Here is a 16,054-nt window from a genome sequence, read left to right on the forward strand (position 1 = left end):
TTGTTGGTACTGATAGACATGTTAGCAAGGAATGCAAATTTATTTGCAAAATTCGTTTGTTACCAAAACTTTGAACAAAGTATAGGAAAATGGGTTTTTGTTACCAATATTTGAACTAACGTATTAGTTAATTGTGAAATAGTAACTAATGTAAGGCAACAGTAACAACATAATGCAAATATGAAATATGCAATTCAAGAGAAAACAACTAGAGAGCTAATTTGTGCACCATAATGTGGAAAATATATTCATTCAAACAAGATGAACATACCAACAATTAAAATGAAATGAAACGAAAGGAGAAAAGGGAAAGTGTAAAGGTCCAAAAACACAATTGCCAAATGTAATACTTGTAAGTTGTAACTTGTAAGCAAATTCAAATAATAAAGGTGTAACAAATATAATTTCATTCCTCTTCCATCTTCATAACAACAAATTTCTCTTCATATTTAACATTGCTGATTGAACGAAATATGTTCAATGAAAATTTAATCCTAAAAGTTCCCAAATCAAAAATGAAAAACAACGCAACAACAAATTTAAAAAACCCTAAAAGTTAGAAAAACCAAATCCCACCAAATTAACAATCCATTAAATCCTGATGAAAATTCTCACGAGTAAACAACTTGACAGCATCCCTAATATCCTTGACACCATCACAAACTTCAAAAAACCGACTCAATTTACTAAGCTCATTATCCTGTAAATCATCAGTAAACGGCTTAATTTGAATCGCATTTTCTGGCTGGAAAGCATAAGAATTCGGATTATCGTCAATAATTGCAACCTTCCATAGATCTCTCCCCATTTGAGCCAAATCCTTAACATATTTGCCATCTAATTCTCGGCAAGAATCGCGGTATAGCCGATGATTAATCACCCTGTTCTTGTCCAAGACGTCGAGGACCAGCGAGGCGTAATCCCTTAATCCTGCTGTAAAAACCACAATCTCGAACTTCTCAGACAAATATTGAAGGAATTCATCAACCCCAGGTCGTTTTAAGACATAGAAATCCATGGTTTCACCGTCGATTTTCGGGCGGACGATGAAATCGAAGGTTTTCGAAGGCGGGTCTGCGGAAGAATGGATTAGGGTTTCATCAAGATCGAGAAATATGGTGAGTTTTTCAGGGTTTTCGGGAGGTGGGAGGCCAAAAAACAGGGGCTTAGCGATTTTGGACGGTGGGGTTATGTGAGGGAAAAGGAAATCGGTGGTATCGACGGCGGTTTTCTTGAGTTTTTTGAAGCCTTGCTTTTTAGGGCTGCGCTTTGGGGTGGCGATTTTGACGAGCTTTGAGAAGATCTTAACCAGGCGGCGGCGACAGCTGAAGAAAGACTCATTGATGGTGGCGATTACGACAGAGGAGGAGGTGGATTTCACCGGAGTTCGTTTTCGGCGGGGGTTTCTACGGCAGTCTTTGATCGATTTTGTTGGGGTTTTTCGTATAATTCTTGACACCATTTTTCAAGAGATTTGATTTGTAGAGAGAGAAAATTACGGGTGGGGAGATAAAGAAGGGGTTTTGGATATAGGGAAAGAGAAAGGACAGAGTAAGAACAGGATGTTTTAACGGGCGGAAATAGAATTTGAAATTTTCGGGAATTGAAATGTTTGGTTCGGGAATAACGGTCATAAAAATGGAGGTTCGGGGGATATGCTTTTGGTTATGTAAGTACAACGAGCCAAATTTTTGTATGGTAAAGGGTAAAGAGAGCGCAAATTTGATGGTGCAGGCGTGTGCACCGTGCTCTAGGTGCACCGGAAACAAAACGACGTAAAAAACACATAAAATGCGCGTGTTTCATTAAATCCCGGGAACAAAAGAACATTTTCCTTGAACAAAAGAACAATACCCTTGAACAAAAGAACTTTAAAGGTTCTGTTCTTTTCAGCTATGTTTTTCGCGTTTTTTATTCGATTTACTTTCTTCTTGCGATATATATTTTTCTAGATTTTATGTTTTGAACTCAAATTGTGAAGAGGAGAGAGAAAGTATGAACTAGGTTTTCTAAAATGGTTTTTAGAGAGAGAAAGTAGTGAAAATTCCCAAAAATTCGTTGATTTTTCTGCTTCAACATCAAATTAAATTGATTCTTCTTCTTCAAATCTGAATTCTGCAGCTGATAATCAGATTTTGGGAGGTAATTTTTCAATTTTGAAATAATAAATTCTATTTTTGATGATTTTGATTTTGTAATAATCGTGTGTTTGATGATTTTGATTGTTTTGATGATTTTGTTTTTGTAATAATCGAGTTTTGATGGTTTTGATGATTTTAATGAATCAAATTTATGTAACAACACGCTGATTTCATTGAAATCGCTGATTTTGAAGATTTTGATTATGATTTTTTTTTTTCCAGAAAAGAACAGTTTTACGTATTAAAAGAACATATGCTCGTATTAAAAGAACAATTTCTTTATGCTCGTATTAAAAGAACAGTTTCATTATAGTAGAAAAATAGACCATTTGTGTTTCATAATTTGTTCTTTCATTCTATTGTGTTCTTCTTTTTTATTATTTTCAATTTCATTTGCATGCGTTTCATAACTTGTTCTTTTTATTTTATTGTGTTATTTTTCTTCTTACTTTTTATTTATCCTTTGTTCTTTTGATTGCGTTCTTTTTCTTCTTACTTTTTATTTATCCTTTGTTCTTTTGATTGCGTTCTTTTTCTTGGTTTTATACATGTTAACCTATTATTTTTTCAGATATTATGAATAATGTGCTTGATAATTCATAACAGAATGATGAAAATGATGATTCCGAATCATATATTATTGTTGGACAAGGTACTTGACTTGTTCTTTTAGTCTCTCTATTTGTTCTTTTAGTCTTTTCATTTGTTCTTTTTATAATATTCTGTTAAAAGAACAAAATAAAAACACGTGCATAGTTCTCATTATGCACTCTTTAAGAATTTTTCCTTTCTACTTCTCTGTTATTCTTTGATTCTACTTCCTATTTTTTCATTTTCTATTTTTCAGCAACTATATATATAATAATTGTACTTATGAATCATAACCATTAGTCATTTTAGAAATACATTTTAGAGAGAGAAAGAGGAGAGAATTTATATTCTCTCAACATAAGAGAGATTTTTTGAGAGAGAAAGAGTGAGATGGTGAGTGAAAGAGTAAAAAATATATTTTCTCCTTATTCTCTCTCTAAAATTCCTTCTGAATGTTTCTCCTTTGTTGAAAATGAGTGAACTAAGAAAAAACACTAGTTCAATTTGGCTAGTTTTCGAAGCAAGAGAATATCTGGAGAGCGTGATATTTTCCGAGGATTGAAATCGGTTTTTGAAGATTTATTAAAAGATATTGATGTTCCTGATAAATGTTGATCAAGTGTTTAAGGTATGTTTCCTTGTTCTTTCCTCTAATGTTCTTTTCAAATTGTAATGTTCTTTTCACAACTTACTTTTACTGTGGCATCAACATAGTTTGTTCTTTTAAATCAACATAGTTTGTTCTTTTATATCAACGTACATAGATTGTTAAAAAAAGAACATATAATGGTTTGGAAAGAACACATAACACTTAAAAAAGAACATAGTCTGATTCGTGGTAAAAGAACAAAAATACTTTTTTTAAAAATATAGATTTAGTTTTAAGTGCATCAAAAAATCGTCGTTTCGTCTTTTTTTAATTAGAACATAAAATCGTTTGAATAGAACAAATAACAATTAATAAAAGAACATAAATCTGATGCGTTGGATAAGAACAAAAATACATTTAAATAAAAATATAGATCTAGTTTTAAGTGCATCAAAATATCGTCGTTTTTGTCTTTGGTTTGAAAAGAACAAATACAACTAATAAAAGAACATAGATTTGTTGTTCTTTCGTCCCTTTCATTCTGTTCTTTTGTTTGATAAGGAAAACGAAAATATTGTTCTTTTTCATGTGTTTTGTTCTCTTGTTCTTTTTTTTTTTGTTGTCTTTTTTTTAAATTTTTTTTGAGTTTTTGTTATTTTATTTTTCTTTTGATTTTGTTCTTTGTGTTTTCTAAAAAAGTTGTTCTTTTTTTAATTATTTTGTGTTCTTTTTACTTTTTTTTAATTTTTTATAATATTAACGATAATATGTTTTTTTTTTTCTCTTGCATTTTTTACATGATGTTCTTTTTGTAAAATAGTTGTTCTTTTTATAGTGTATCAGGAGAGAGAATATGTTAGTTTCAATTTTGTACATTTTCTTTAGGTTTTTAACATTAGTGTTCTTTTCAGCTTTTGGTTAATGTTCTTTTCGTTTACTCTATTATGTTCTTTCTGTTTAGTTTCTTATGTTCTTTTTTGTATTTTTTTGTTTTTTGCTTTTTCTTTTAACGTTTTTGCGTTTTGGTGCAGGTGCACGTAGATCTACGTGCAGGCACCTGCACCATCCACGCGTTGGAGAGAGAGTAGTCTATTACGACGTATACGCTTGAAAGATTTGCCGCCGCGTTGATTTCAAGAATGAAAAGAGAAAGGAAAAAAATTTGGTTTAATAAGGAAGATGGTTTTGTGGTTTGGGGTCGAAATCGGTAAAAGGAATCATGTTACGTCTGAAGTAGATATTTCAATAGTATAATACTTGTGTGATGTACTATTTTTAATCTAAATTAGTGTGTAATCAGAGTGATGTCCTGGTTTCTATTTAGGATAATTAAAATTCGAAATTTTTCTTGAGCACAGTATTTGACCAAAATACATATAGTCCTAAAAGTGAAAGACTAATTAAATTTGTCAACTACACAGGTACACTGCGTTATTTATCATCGCAACTAATTTTTCATGTAGATAATCTTACAATTCGTTTAATTTATTTTCTAATGAAACTAAGTGCTTCAAATAATAAACACCAAATTAGATATATGCAAATCATTTATGTAATTGATGATTATGATACTTATGACATCATGTTTAATTCATTGTTCTACTAATTCTTTACTCCCTCCGTATTTATTTAAGGGATACACTTGGCCGGGCACGGGTATTAAGAAGAAGAATTGAATGAAATAAAGTAATAAAACAAGTGGGGTTGGGTAGATATTTTAATAAATAAAACAAGTAGGGACCATGTCATTTTAGGGGGTGTGAGGTGGGGACGGGGTGTAGATATATTATTTAATTAGATAGTGAGGTTGATAAGTTACTTAAAATGGCAAGTGTATCTCTTAAATAAATACGGCCGGAAAAGGCAAGTGTATCCCTTAAATAAATACAGAAGGAGAATTATTCTTTTATTCTAATAAAGTCCATATAAAATAAATGGTAGCATAAAGATTTATTTGTTTAAGACTTCGTGTTAAACTGTATTTATCCTTTTATGTAAACAAATTATCTATGTAAAAAAATTGTTTAAAGATTATAGAAACAATAGATAACATGTAATAATATTTGTTAAAATGAATTTTGGATATTTTAGTTAAATTGGCATATTGTTAAGCATATAAAATGTGTAATACTTATATAGTAGGACAAAAGTTGCATATTATATGATTAAATTATTATGTTCAAGATTTAATAATTACAAAGTACTAAGTATGTAATAACTTTAGGGTATGTTTTAATTGAATATTTTAGTTAGAAATTCTTACTGAGGTTACGAACTTCCCCTAAATAGTCCATTTTTTTTTAATGGGAGGCTATAGACCTGATTTTCCTGGGATTGTAGTTCAATCGGTTAGAGCACCGCCCTGTCAAGGCGGAAGCTGCGGGTTCGAGCCCCGTCAGTCCCGACCTAGGCGCTGCAAGCGATCAATTCATCTCTCCAGATTATGTGCATTTCACGCTGGCCTGAATGAAAGTCAAGTCAGTCTTTTACCCAAAAGCTCCTAATAAGCAAGTCTACATGATCCAAAAATAATCTATTATTTTCTACTAAAACATATATCAGGAATGACACATGTCATTTCCTGGTCATAAAATTTCCCGTCAAAACTATTTTTCCATCTTATTCGTGTACGGAGTATTTATTTCAATAATTTTTTTTTACACTGGCAAATTACATCATATATTAATCCGGAAATAAATTACACATTACAATACGAGGGGTGGGGCCATGCAAAGTACGTCTTACGAGTAGGATACCATGTATCTCCCGCAAGACACGACGAGCTTCTTTTGGAACCAACACTCATCCTGCAAAACCAAGAGTTAGTGAAAATCGAGGGACTTCTACTTTTGAGAGTCACAATTTTCCTTCTGAACATATAGCGACGAGAAGACACGGTCTTCCTTGTTTCTTGAGAGGAATAAGCGACAGGACGGACAATAGACTTCAATAGGGAAGGGACTGATGCATTTGGAAGGATCTCCGGTGTAGCTTCATAAGATGGTGATAGAGTTGCCATACTCATGGTGTAATAGCCTCGTTTTTCAGCCACTTCGAATTAAACAATAATGATATTTTATTAGCTAAATTACCTTTCTAAAACTATATTTGTGAAATTATGGGTTTATGATTGACTATTATTTGTTATTATATATGTATTGTTAATAAGTAGAAGAAAATCAGATTTTTGGTATAGTTGAAATTACTATATTGCCCTTAATAAGAAACTCATTTTTCTTCTCTCATCCTTCCCTATGTGTCATTTGAAGAGGCATCCCACCTCTTTGATTTGTTGTCACTACTCCTTTATCCACATTAGTGAGGCAAGTTCCTAATTTATCAACCCAATTAAAAGACCCAAAAAAACCCATCTCATCTTCTTCCTCCTCTAGCTGGCATTTCTCAAATGTCGGTTCTGTTTGATCAAATACATCCATCATACGCTCATGTTTAGCCAGTTCTCCCTTCATGAAAGTTGTATCCCTTGAAAAATTAACCAGTTTAGGTTCAAGAATCACTCAATTTGGAGCATTATTCCAAGAGGTAATCCCTTCCGAAACTAATTGTTGCTGCTGTTGTTGTGATGCCAACACCAGATCATGTTTCTATTATTTCGACAATATTCTGATCATTTTAGCTTCTTTTCTCTGAATAAGAACTGTAGATCTCTTCAATCTGATGAGTTTAGGCTGAATAATTACTAAAATAGGAACCCTGAGCTAAGAGATACGGTGTTCTGAAGCCGACGGTTGTTGCTGCCAATATGTTGTTGTTGTTGTTGTTGTTGTTGTTGCTCTTCTTCCTTGTTACTTCTCACTTTCCCAACTTCTTAGTTGTGTTTTTGGCTTCTAAAGGACAAGGTATCATTATTGGCCTGTACTTTATTTTGTTAGTTGGGTCTAAAAAGCCTTGAAATTCAGTATTAGTTAGGAATTAAAATAGTATTTGACTATGAGTATCTTATTCGATTTTTGTGAGTCAAGTTATTGATTTCGTGTTATTGGTTGTGAGGTAAAATGTTGGTGATTAATTTATGAAGTTCAAGATAAATTTGGAAGTCAAGATTATGAGTTATCTTTGGAGATTAAAGTATGGGATGTGTTCTGAAAGATTGAATTCGGATTAAAGCTATCGATGGTGATCGAGGAATGAGATTCTTGGAGCTGCAGAGGTTGTGTGTGACGATTGAAGGTACACATTGTCCATCCACTTTGATGAAAATTTATGGCTTGTGTTATCTTTATTTTAAGAATGTGATTTACATTTAACAATATGAATTTCGATTTAAGTTTTACTTATACTATTGTGATTTGAAAAGGCCAAATAAGATATGAATATGAACATTATTAGAATTTCAAAGAGTTTAATATTTGCGTTTTTAATTTATATATCACAATAGATTTAAACATGTGGATTGTGAGTGCTCGATTTTTTATACTTGAAATTTTGATTGTGAGACATTTTGACAGATTTGAACATGAGACTTGTGCCAATTCGATTGTGAGACTTGTGAAGATTTGGTAGCGAGATGGTTACGTATTTGGAGAATGTGACCAATGTGAGATTTGCAAAGATACATATACCTGTTAAGAATTAATGATATGGGTTATAAAGTAATCGGAATCCCATACTCTAAGTCAGTGTATGTTAGCCTCGCTATATTTAGTACATTTCAAAAAATACAATTGAATATCATTTTGGGTAATCAAGTTATAGATATGACAAATTTAATTTTGAAATAAGGTACGGAGTACATGATTAGAGAACTATGAGTGTGACTCATATATATATATATATATATATATATATATATATATATATATATATATATATATATATTAACCTATGTTGTGAAAAACTATGAGTAATACATTATGATCTTTAAGCGAATATTTTGGACAAATTTATCACTTTGTATAAGTATGGTTTGTGCCAAGATTTTCAATTGTGTTTATGATTTCAGATGAGGTTTGGTTGTGATACACGACTTTGAGTAAGTGATATTACATATATTTCCTAAATTTATTGGATAAGTTTTCAAATGTGTTTTAGTGGGGAAGAAGCCGTACGTTAACAACGGCTGATGTGGGCTTGGATAATCCCACAATAAGGCCTAAGGGTTGAAAGATGAGCACAACCCACCTATAGGTGGCACATGGGTCCAAGGGCTGAAGGATGGCCCAAATCCCATCACTTAATCAATAAAAGAACGCCATTTTTATCAAAGCCCACTCTATTCGTGGCCAAGCCCAAGCCCAAAAGGGTTCATCAAATCTTTATCCTCCTGGACACGTGTCCCTATCTCCCACAGGCATCACGTCTTACAGCTAGGGTTATGGGATCAATTCCCAAGGAACCCTAGTCGTATAAATAGTTAAGATCCCAAGGTTAAAGGGGCATTCAATTCATTCCCACCTACCTTAAACTTTCTTTCCTCTGCCTTCTCTCTACAAATTACTTATCTCTCTAACTTATACTTACTTAAGCATAGGATGGAATATTCTTAGGGGAATATTCTTGTTTTGCAGGTTGCCAGAAGATCGTGCCAGCTCATACTTGATACCTCCGAGGAACGCGTGACACGTCATCACCGTAAAAGATCCCACAACAACGGCCATGAAAAACATTTGTATATTTGTGTGTGATATGTGTAAATGCACATTTGTGTATCTGTGTAAATGTACATATGTACATCTGTGTGGGGACATGTCCTAAAAGTCTTGCAAGCATGTGTTAAAAGGTGGGTGACGATCCCTAAAAGTTTGGAGACAGTGGTTCTTCAACCCGTCTCTATTCGTGTTCCCTTCCCCGATTAATTAGTATATATGTTTAAAATATAAGTGTGTTTGATTTTTCTAGAAGTAGCAAATATTGTGAAGCATGTCAAGGTGTGCGATTTGAAATGTAGATGATTTGCTAGAAAAAAGCAAATATCTCTTAAATCATTGATTTTGTGCAAGCTTTGAATTATCAAGGATTTCTAAGAAATACATTTTATATATTACCATTTGCTATTATTTCCAAAATAAATTATCGAGAGCAATCCGTATTTGAGTTCGTTGTTTCCAAAAGGAATGTATATGTGTGATTTGTATGTGAGCCTCAACATGAAGATTTTCTTCATATTATATTGGGAAGTGGAGAATTAGTCTTAGTTAAGTCGTGTTAATTGTTTAAGCTCAGGTAGAATCTGAGATACGAGTTGAGAATCTGTGATGGATTCATTATGCAAAGCATATGAGATTAGTTATACTGAAAAAATGGATTTGAAAACTTCTGGAAATATAAATCGTACGATATTTGGGAAACACCTAGTGACTGAGTACAAACCTTTGCTTGATTTATTTATTAATCATAAACATCAAGGTTGTGTTCAAGGTTTTAGCTTTAAATTATTGCAATTTGATTACTGAGTTTAATTTGAATATGATTTGATTCATATTGAATAAGTTTTATCTTTGAAATAAATAAATCACGAAATTATATTTTAAGCCACTAAAATGAGTTTCTGATTGGGCAATGTGTACTCGATTTCCCTGACTTTGTTCTTTGAACCTGTCCTGTGGGGGCAGAATCCTTTTTAGTGATTTTGCAGGTACTGTGTAAGCTCGGATGTGGATTACAGGTGTGATTGAGGAAGGAATAATTTTGCTGAAATGTTATGAGGCCATCAAAGATTATAATAGGTTAAGATCTCTTATGTATTTATAGTTGATTATAAGGGTTAATTCAGGTTTTTTTGTAAATTGAATTCTAAGTGTAATTAATGAGAGATAAGTAATTCTAAATAGCAGCTCAAAAGTGTGGGCTGTTACACATGGCTATGTTTTCTTACGCCATCTGTGGTGTTGTTTCACATCTATCTTGCACTTCAAAAAACTATAGGAAAATTTGTAACAAAAATATCCAATCTTTGCCCGTTCTTCTAAAAGCAGCATCATAATTGACTAATTCATGAATAGTCCAACCTTTAGGGGTTATCATCCCAAACCAGGACTTTTTACCTATAACCTTAATAACATGTCAATTTTTTTTTAAAGGGTAAAATATGCCTCCCCCTGCGACCATCTTACCCGCAAAACAGCTCATCACCACCATTTTAAATCATCATCAATGGGCGAATTCGTAGAGGGTGGAGGTTGTTCGCAGGGGGTGGGGGCGGAAGAGAGGAGATAAAGAGCGTGGAGTGGGAGGAGAGAGAGTGGTGGTCAAAGGGAGGAGATTTTGACGAAGACTCATGGTGTTGGACGGAACTGGATAATATGGGGGAAATGTGGGGGGAGATCGTTGTCGTGGTGGATGAAAGTGGTGGTCGAATGGAGGAGATATAAGAAGGGGAGTGGGCTAACGCCATTTATAGGGCGATGGGGGGTATTTGCAGGAGGGTGGGAGATGGGGAGGTCGTACGGGTGTGGGGTTGGTCGCAGGGGGCAAGGGTGGGGAAGGGGGTGGTGATGGTGATCGCGGGGGCAGAGGTGGGGAAGGGGGTAGTGACGGTGGTCGGAGGGGGTGGGGTTTCTTGGTGAGGAAGGAGTGGAAGAAAATGAGAAGGGTATTTTTTATTAAAAGTAAAAAAATTAATGTTTAAATTAAATTAACTCAAATTAATTAGAGTAAGACACGTGTCACATTTACTTGTCAACCAGGTTACCATCCGATTACAGCCTATTCTGGAAAGATAACTGCCAAATGTTGGATTATTCATGAATTTTGTAAATTGTGATACTCTTTCTTAGAAGAACGGGCAACGGTTGGATTATTTTTTACAAATTTTCCTAAACTATATCCTAAATTTATAAATCTTTTCAAAATCTGTCAAAATTTTGTGCTCCTTACTACTTAAGTTTTGAACAATTATTTTGTTACTCAAATATTTTATAAAAATGATCAAACTAATATTAGAATATCCGTGCATGCACAGGACCTGTTCTAGTATTATAATATCCGTAAGTGCACAAGATGTAATCTAATATCTATTCGAATTACACATATTATATATAACAATTGAAATAGAACATCTTCCTCACTTAGATACGAAATGTGACAAGGCACGCGCGCGCATACGTAGGCTAGTATAAATTATATGATCCATCTCACTTGTAACAAAGGCTAGGTTAAAAGCTAGGTTTTCAAAGTTTATGATGAAAGAAAACCCTCTAGACTCTAGAAGTAAGTTGCTGTTTCATCTCTAAGAACCTAGCTAGTATTGTGAAGAACCATTGCGTGATACAGATGAGCCCTTAGTCTTGAGGAATGATCCAGTCTTGGTAATCTCGCGTAATGGCTTGTCAGTGAACCTTATAAGATTGTACACCATTGCACCAGCTATAGCTCCAGCAGTTGGCCCGACAAGGTATATCCATATTCCCGTGTAATGGTTTGATACAATTGCTGGCCCTAGGCTTCTGGCTGGGTTCATTGAAGCTCCTGATATTGGCCTACAATAACAGTACAATTATTCAACAAATTTAGCAACTACTTCATCTTAAATAAGAACAACATCAGGATGTCCAAAGAAATAAACACACATGCATGCACGTAAATGAATAATTTTGACTAGTAAAATAAATTGTACAGTGAACACCATTTACACCAATTCCCAAAATTAAACCCTATTTCAACTTAAAATAACATAAAAGTTATACTTAATCAAATTCATTTGACTTATTCACATAAAATTAACCACGTCTAATTCTATCTACTATGTAGAGTGCGTGCATAATATATGCCGGTCAAGTTTATTCGTGTGTATACACTCTTTTGTGGGCATGCATGGCATGGCCCCACACGCGACACTCCAGCTTTGAACCATATACGTAGTAGAAAATAATGTGGTACTAGCTAGATAAAGATTAAAGAGTGCAAGAACTAATGAAATATATTGCTTAAATTAATTTGGGAGACAAATAGGCAGCATAGTTTGACCTTGACATCAATAAGGAAACTTCATAGACGTATATATTGTGGAGTATTTGATAACAATAAACATTAATGTTTTTTTAAATAGTCTAATAATTTTGACCAGAACTCCCCCATAATGTGGGGTTAGATCACCATTTTACTTAATTAGTTGAACACGCAATCAACATTCGATTATTTTATTTCTATTTGGAATGGGGTTCATTCGTACACAAAAATAAATATTGTGGAATATATTGCAATTAATATATATAGTATTTTTTTTAACGAGAATATATATACTAAAATAAATGATTTACAGTAATAAGAAAATAAAGATAAAGACAGGCAAATTAATATACCCAGCAAACATGACGTTAAGTAAGACGGTCGATCCAACGGCAAGACCTGCAAGCTCTCCTATCTGTACAAACCAGCACATGAAAATACAATTAAAAATACAACGTAGTATCAGGAAATCATATAATCATATCTCATGCACATATGATTGTCAATAATTTAATATTTACGTCAATTATTCTCCATATTTTTAAATGTATACAAAATAAATAAGGAATCACATCCTTATCACAATAATTAATAAATTGAGTTATTACGGTAAGAAACAGAGTAAATGAACGGGATATGATCGAACTAACCGCTCGATTATCGGTAGCAACTCCGGAAATGACAAACATGAGGTAGAAGGTGATGATGAATTCAATGACTAAAGATTGAATGTTTGATCCAGCAGGAGATGTCCCTGCAAATTGATTTTGGTGTCCATTGAATATAAGTCGCAGTGTTCCGCTTGCAAGTGTAGATCCCACTACTTGACATATCACAAATCCTGGCACCTGAACCCACATTTTCATTTACATCAATTTTTAATTTCGATTTTTTTCATCTTTATCAAATTACCAATTTTAAAATACACATTTACTACTCCGTATTATACGCTGACTTATACGTTATAACTTAGAAAAATAATATAGATCATGGATCTTTTCTTGATTTCTAGATAATTTATTTAGGGTCTCAAATCAATTATAATAGTATAATTAATGACCAATCTTTAACATGTGCAATTAAGAAGGTTAAAAGGTCCTAGAAAGTTAAAGGAACTACACCAAATTGTTATCCCAATTTTCATAAAATACCCGTGCGTAACTTGAGATAAAGAAAATTGGTGAAGCATGTATATGAATAGATATACACAAACCGGTGTTACAGATAAAATTTATGAAACCTTCACCTCTTAATTTATGGTTGAATTATACACGTGATATTTGCTCATCAATTTTGTTTATGTACTTGTTCTTATCCCTATATTTGTCTATCTTAATTTGTTTCTTTCTTTTGCAAATAATTGTCGCTTATAGCACGTCATGGAGTGATGGAATTAACTTTCCCGAAAGAGATCGTATGCTTGTACCTATGACTCGAATTACACTTCTGGAGTTGAAACGGTTTTCTTAGTGGGTTACTCAAATCACATTTTTAAGCGTAAGCAAGTAACATATGTATGTATGTCGTAAAAACAAAAGAAAGTGTTGTAATATGAAAATTTGGCAAAAATATGTGTTAGTCGTAATCGATGGTTGAAAATGACAAGTTAGCTAATATTTAAACCTATCATACTACAAAGGGTTAAAATGACTTGTAGCATTTGCCGTATTCATCAACTTATTTAAACAATATTAGCTACTCCGTACTTAATTGTGTAGCTCGTTAAATGCTTTTGTTTGTTACTCTTAAAATTTTGAGTTTACAATTGACAACTACTCCTACAACTATATTAAACACATTCAAATCAAAAATTATAATGGAAAAGACAGCAAATTTTGAAAAAAAAGAAACACGGACACTCTTAATATTTTTTTTTGGGTTGGGGGGGATCCCACCTAAAAATCAAGAGTATACTATACTTAACTATTTGGAGGTCGGACTAATGTAGTAAATCATGAGCTTTAGTTAAAGTAATTATACTCTTACCGGTTTATCAAAAGACTTGTTGGCAGGAGTGTTAGAAATCATACAACTACATTAACATGCAGCATTGAAGTGTGGGAAGGATCGGAAGATTTAAATGTCCTACCAACTAACACCAATACAAATAGAACAAAATACCTCAAACATAACATCAATTCAAATTAAAGATATTGCATGATCTAGGGCTAATTAAAGTAGGTATTAGCAGTTGAGAAAAATTATAAGACATTTCGATAACTACAAGAGAAAGAGATTGATTGTCAAACATGTAAATTAATTAAAGCGACAACTATTTAGGAACATATATACTAAGAGATAGATATTCTCATATTCAAATAGTAAATGTAAATATCTTTATGAAACAGAGTTACTACGTAGAGTGGGTTGAAAATAAACCTGTTTCCAAGGAAATCTGCGGGAAGTAGCAAAAGCGATGGTAACAGCAGGGTTAAAATGAGCACCAGAGATGTGTCCTACAGAGTAAACCATGACCATAACCGCCGAACCCCAAACAATTGCAATACCAGGCAAAGTTACCACTTTTTCACTGTTTAAATTTACTGTTACCGCGGCACACCCTGCGAATATCAGGAAGTACGTTCCTAACACCTCCGCTATCATCTGCATAAACAACGTAACACATTTTCATTTTTAATAACATCATTGTTTATGTCATTTTTGGACCTTATACTATAAGTTTAAGTAGCTAACGTTATCTAATTTTGACCAACATTGTGTTAAAACTTTACAAGCAAACACAATTTTTTTCATTATTTACAATCAAAATGGTACCATTAGAAAGAAAAATGGTAATCCGTACTTTGTGAATTTGTAATAGTACGATATCTAACACCATATGAAAGGTACGTCCCAATTTTCTTACTTTAACCTAGCTTAGTAGTGGTAAAATGGTAATGATTCTAGTATGAGGCAGGGGAATTGGAATTAACTCAATTTAAGTAACAATTTTTCCTCCTCAAAACTAAAAATAGAAAAAAGAAAGAGGAAAGAGGACATGCCTAGGAGGACTAATAGGCGATAAACTAATTGTTGTGATTCAACCCAAGTAAACATTAAGATGAGAAACAATTAATGATGTTACTTGATCCGTCCAAAATTTAATTAAAATCACTTTGGTAAATGGTAACGTAGTAAAATTTGTGATAGAGTATAAAACTAATCTTGGAGCTTCAACCATCAGCTTAAGTTTTTGGTTGAGTTGGTCCTTTGACAATTTGTATATATAGTGACAACTAAAACCGGAAGGGGGAAACCTCGAGAGAGTATATGATCGAAATAATTACCTTCTGGAGGAAATGGACGCTGAAGCAAGAACTATTGTCCATGGAATTTGAGGAAGAAGAGTGATTACCATCTTTAACGTTGATGGCCACTTCATGGTTTCCATTAGCCCTTGGAGGTTCACCCATTTTTTTAGAGTTTTTGGAAATTTGAAGTAAAATTAAGGGGTAGCTCTTAGAATTATGAGAGAATAATGGATATTGAGGTGATGGTACTTCCAAAATCTCAGGCACTATATATAAACCCAGAAATCAACATTTTTGTTTTTTATTGGCAAGTCAGAGTGGACGGAGAGAGAGAAAAATGTGACTAAATGAATGACTAATTCTTTTTTTAAAAAAAATTAAGAAGAAGTAGATATGGACTTGTGTTTGTTGGATGGGTTGACCATCAACAAACCTTGTAAATTTACGACGAGTTGTTTTTTACCCTCTCTCCCCTTGACAAAAATAATGTTGTTAAATTTCAATGATTGATACCACGTTACAGAGTAAATAAACGTAAATTAAGTTGATAAATAAGCAAATTATGCTGGAACATC

General features: G+C 33.2%; 2 protein-coding genes and 1 non-coding gene across 3 annotated transcripts; 1 reads left to right on the forward strand and 2 right to left on the reverse strand.

Moving 5' to 3' along the window:
* Nucleotides 1-390: 390 nt before the first annotated feature.
* LOC110798384 (uncharacterized) lies at nt 391-1,553 on the reverse strand. The gene has a single exon (XM_022003562.2). The coding sequence runs from the start codon at nt 1,460-1,462 to the stop codon at nt 581-583; it is 882 nt and encodes a 293-aa protein (XP_021859254.1). The 5' UTR covers nt 1,463-1,553; the 3' UTR covers nt 391-580.
* Nucleotides 1,554-5,651: 4,098 nt separating this feature from the next.
* On the forward strand, nt 5,652-5,725 carry TRNAD-GUC (transfer RNA aspartic acid (anticodon GUC)). Its single transcript has one exon. It is a non-coding gene; the product is annotated as a tRNA-Asp (tRNA).
* Nucleotides 5,726-11,175: 5,450 nt separating this feature from the next.
* LOC110798385 (aquaporin NIP1-1) lies at nt 11,176-15,785 on the reverse strand. The gene is made up of 5 exons (XM_022003563.2): nt 15,516-15,785; nt 14,608-14,832; nt 12,879-13,076; nt 12,582-12,643; nt 11,176-11,759 (listed from the first exon to the last, which is right to left on the reverse strand). The coding sequence occupies exons 1-5, from the start codon at nt 15,639-15,641 to the stop codon at nt 11,522-11,524; spliced, it is 849 nt and encodes a 282-aa protein (XP_021859255.1). The 5' UTR covers nt 15,642-15,785; the 3' UTR covers nt 11,176-11,521.
* Between the last annotated feature and the right edge of the window lie 269 nt (nt 15,786-16,054).

This window comes from Spinacia oleracea, chromosome 5 (assembly GCF_020520425.1).
Source record: "Spinacia oleracea cultivar Varoflay chromosome 5, BTI_SOV_V1, whole genome shotgun sequence".
Classification (NCBI taxonomy): domain Eukaryota; kingdom Viridiplantae; phylum Streptophyta; class Magnoliopsida; order Caryophyllales; family Amaranthaceae; genus Spinacia; species Spinacia oleracea.

Bases quoted from the DNA above. Each gene is read 5' to 3' on its own strand.
- LOC110798384 (XM_022003562.2), bottom strand. From the start codon at position 1,462: ATGGTGTCAAGAATTATACGAAAAACCCCAACAAAATCGATCAAAGAC.
- LOC110798385 (XM_022003563.2), bottom strand. From the start codon at position 15,641: ATGGGTGAACCTCCAAGGGCTAATGGAAACCATGAAGTGGCCATCAAC. The intron at 13,077-14,607 runs GTTTATTTTCAA...ATGTGGGTTCAG, and splicing joins GCAGATTTCCTTGGAAACAG to GTGCCAGGATTTGTGATATG. The intron at 11,760-12,581 runs GTATATTAATTT...CTGTTATTGTAG, and splicing joins CTTAACGTCATGTTTGCTGG to GCCAATATCAGGAGCTTCAA.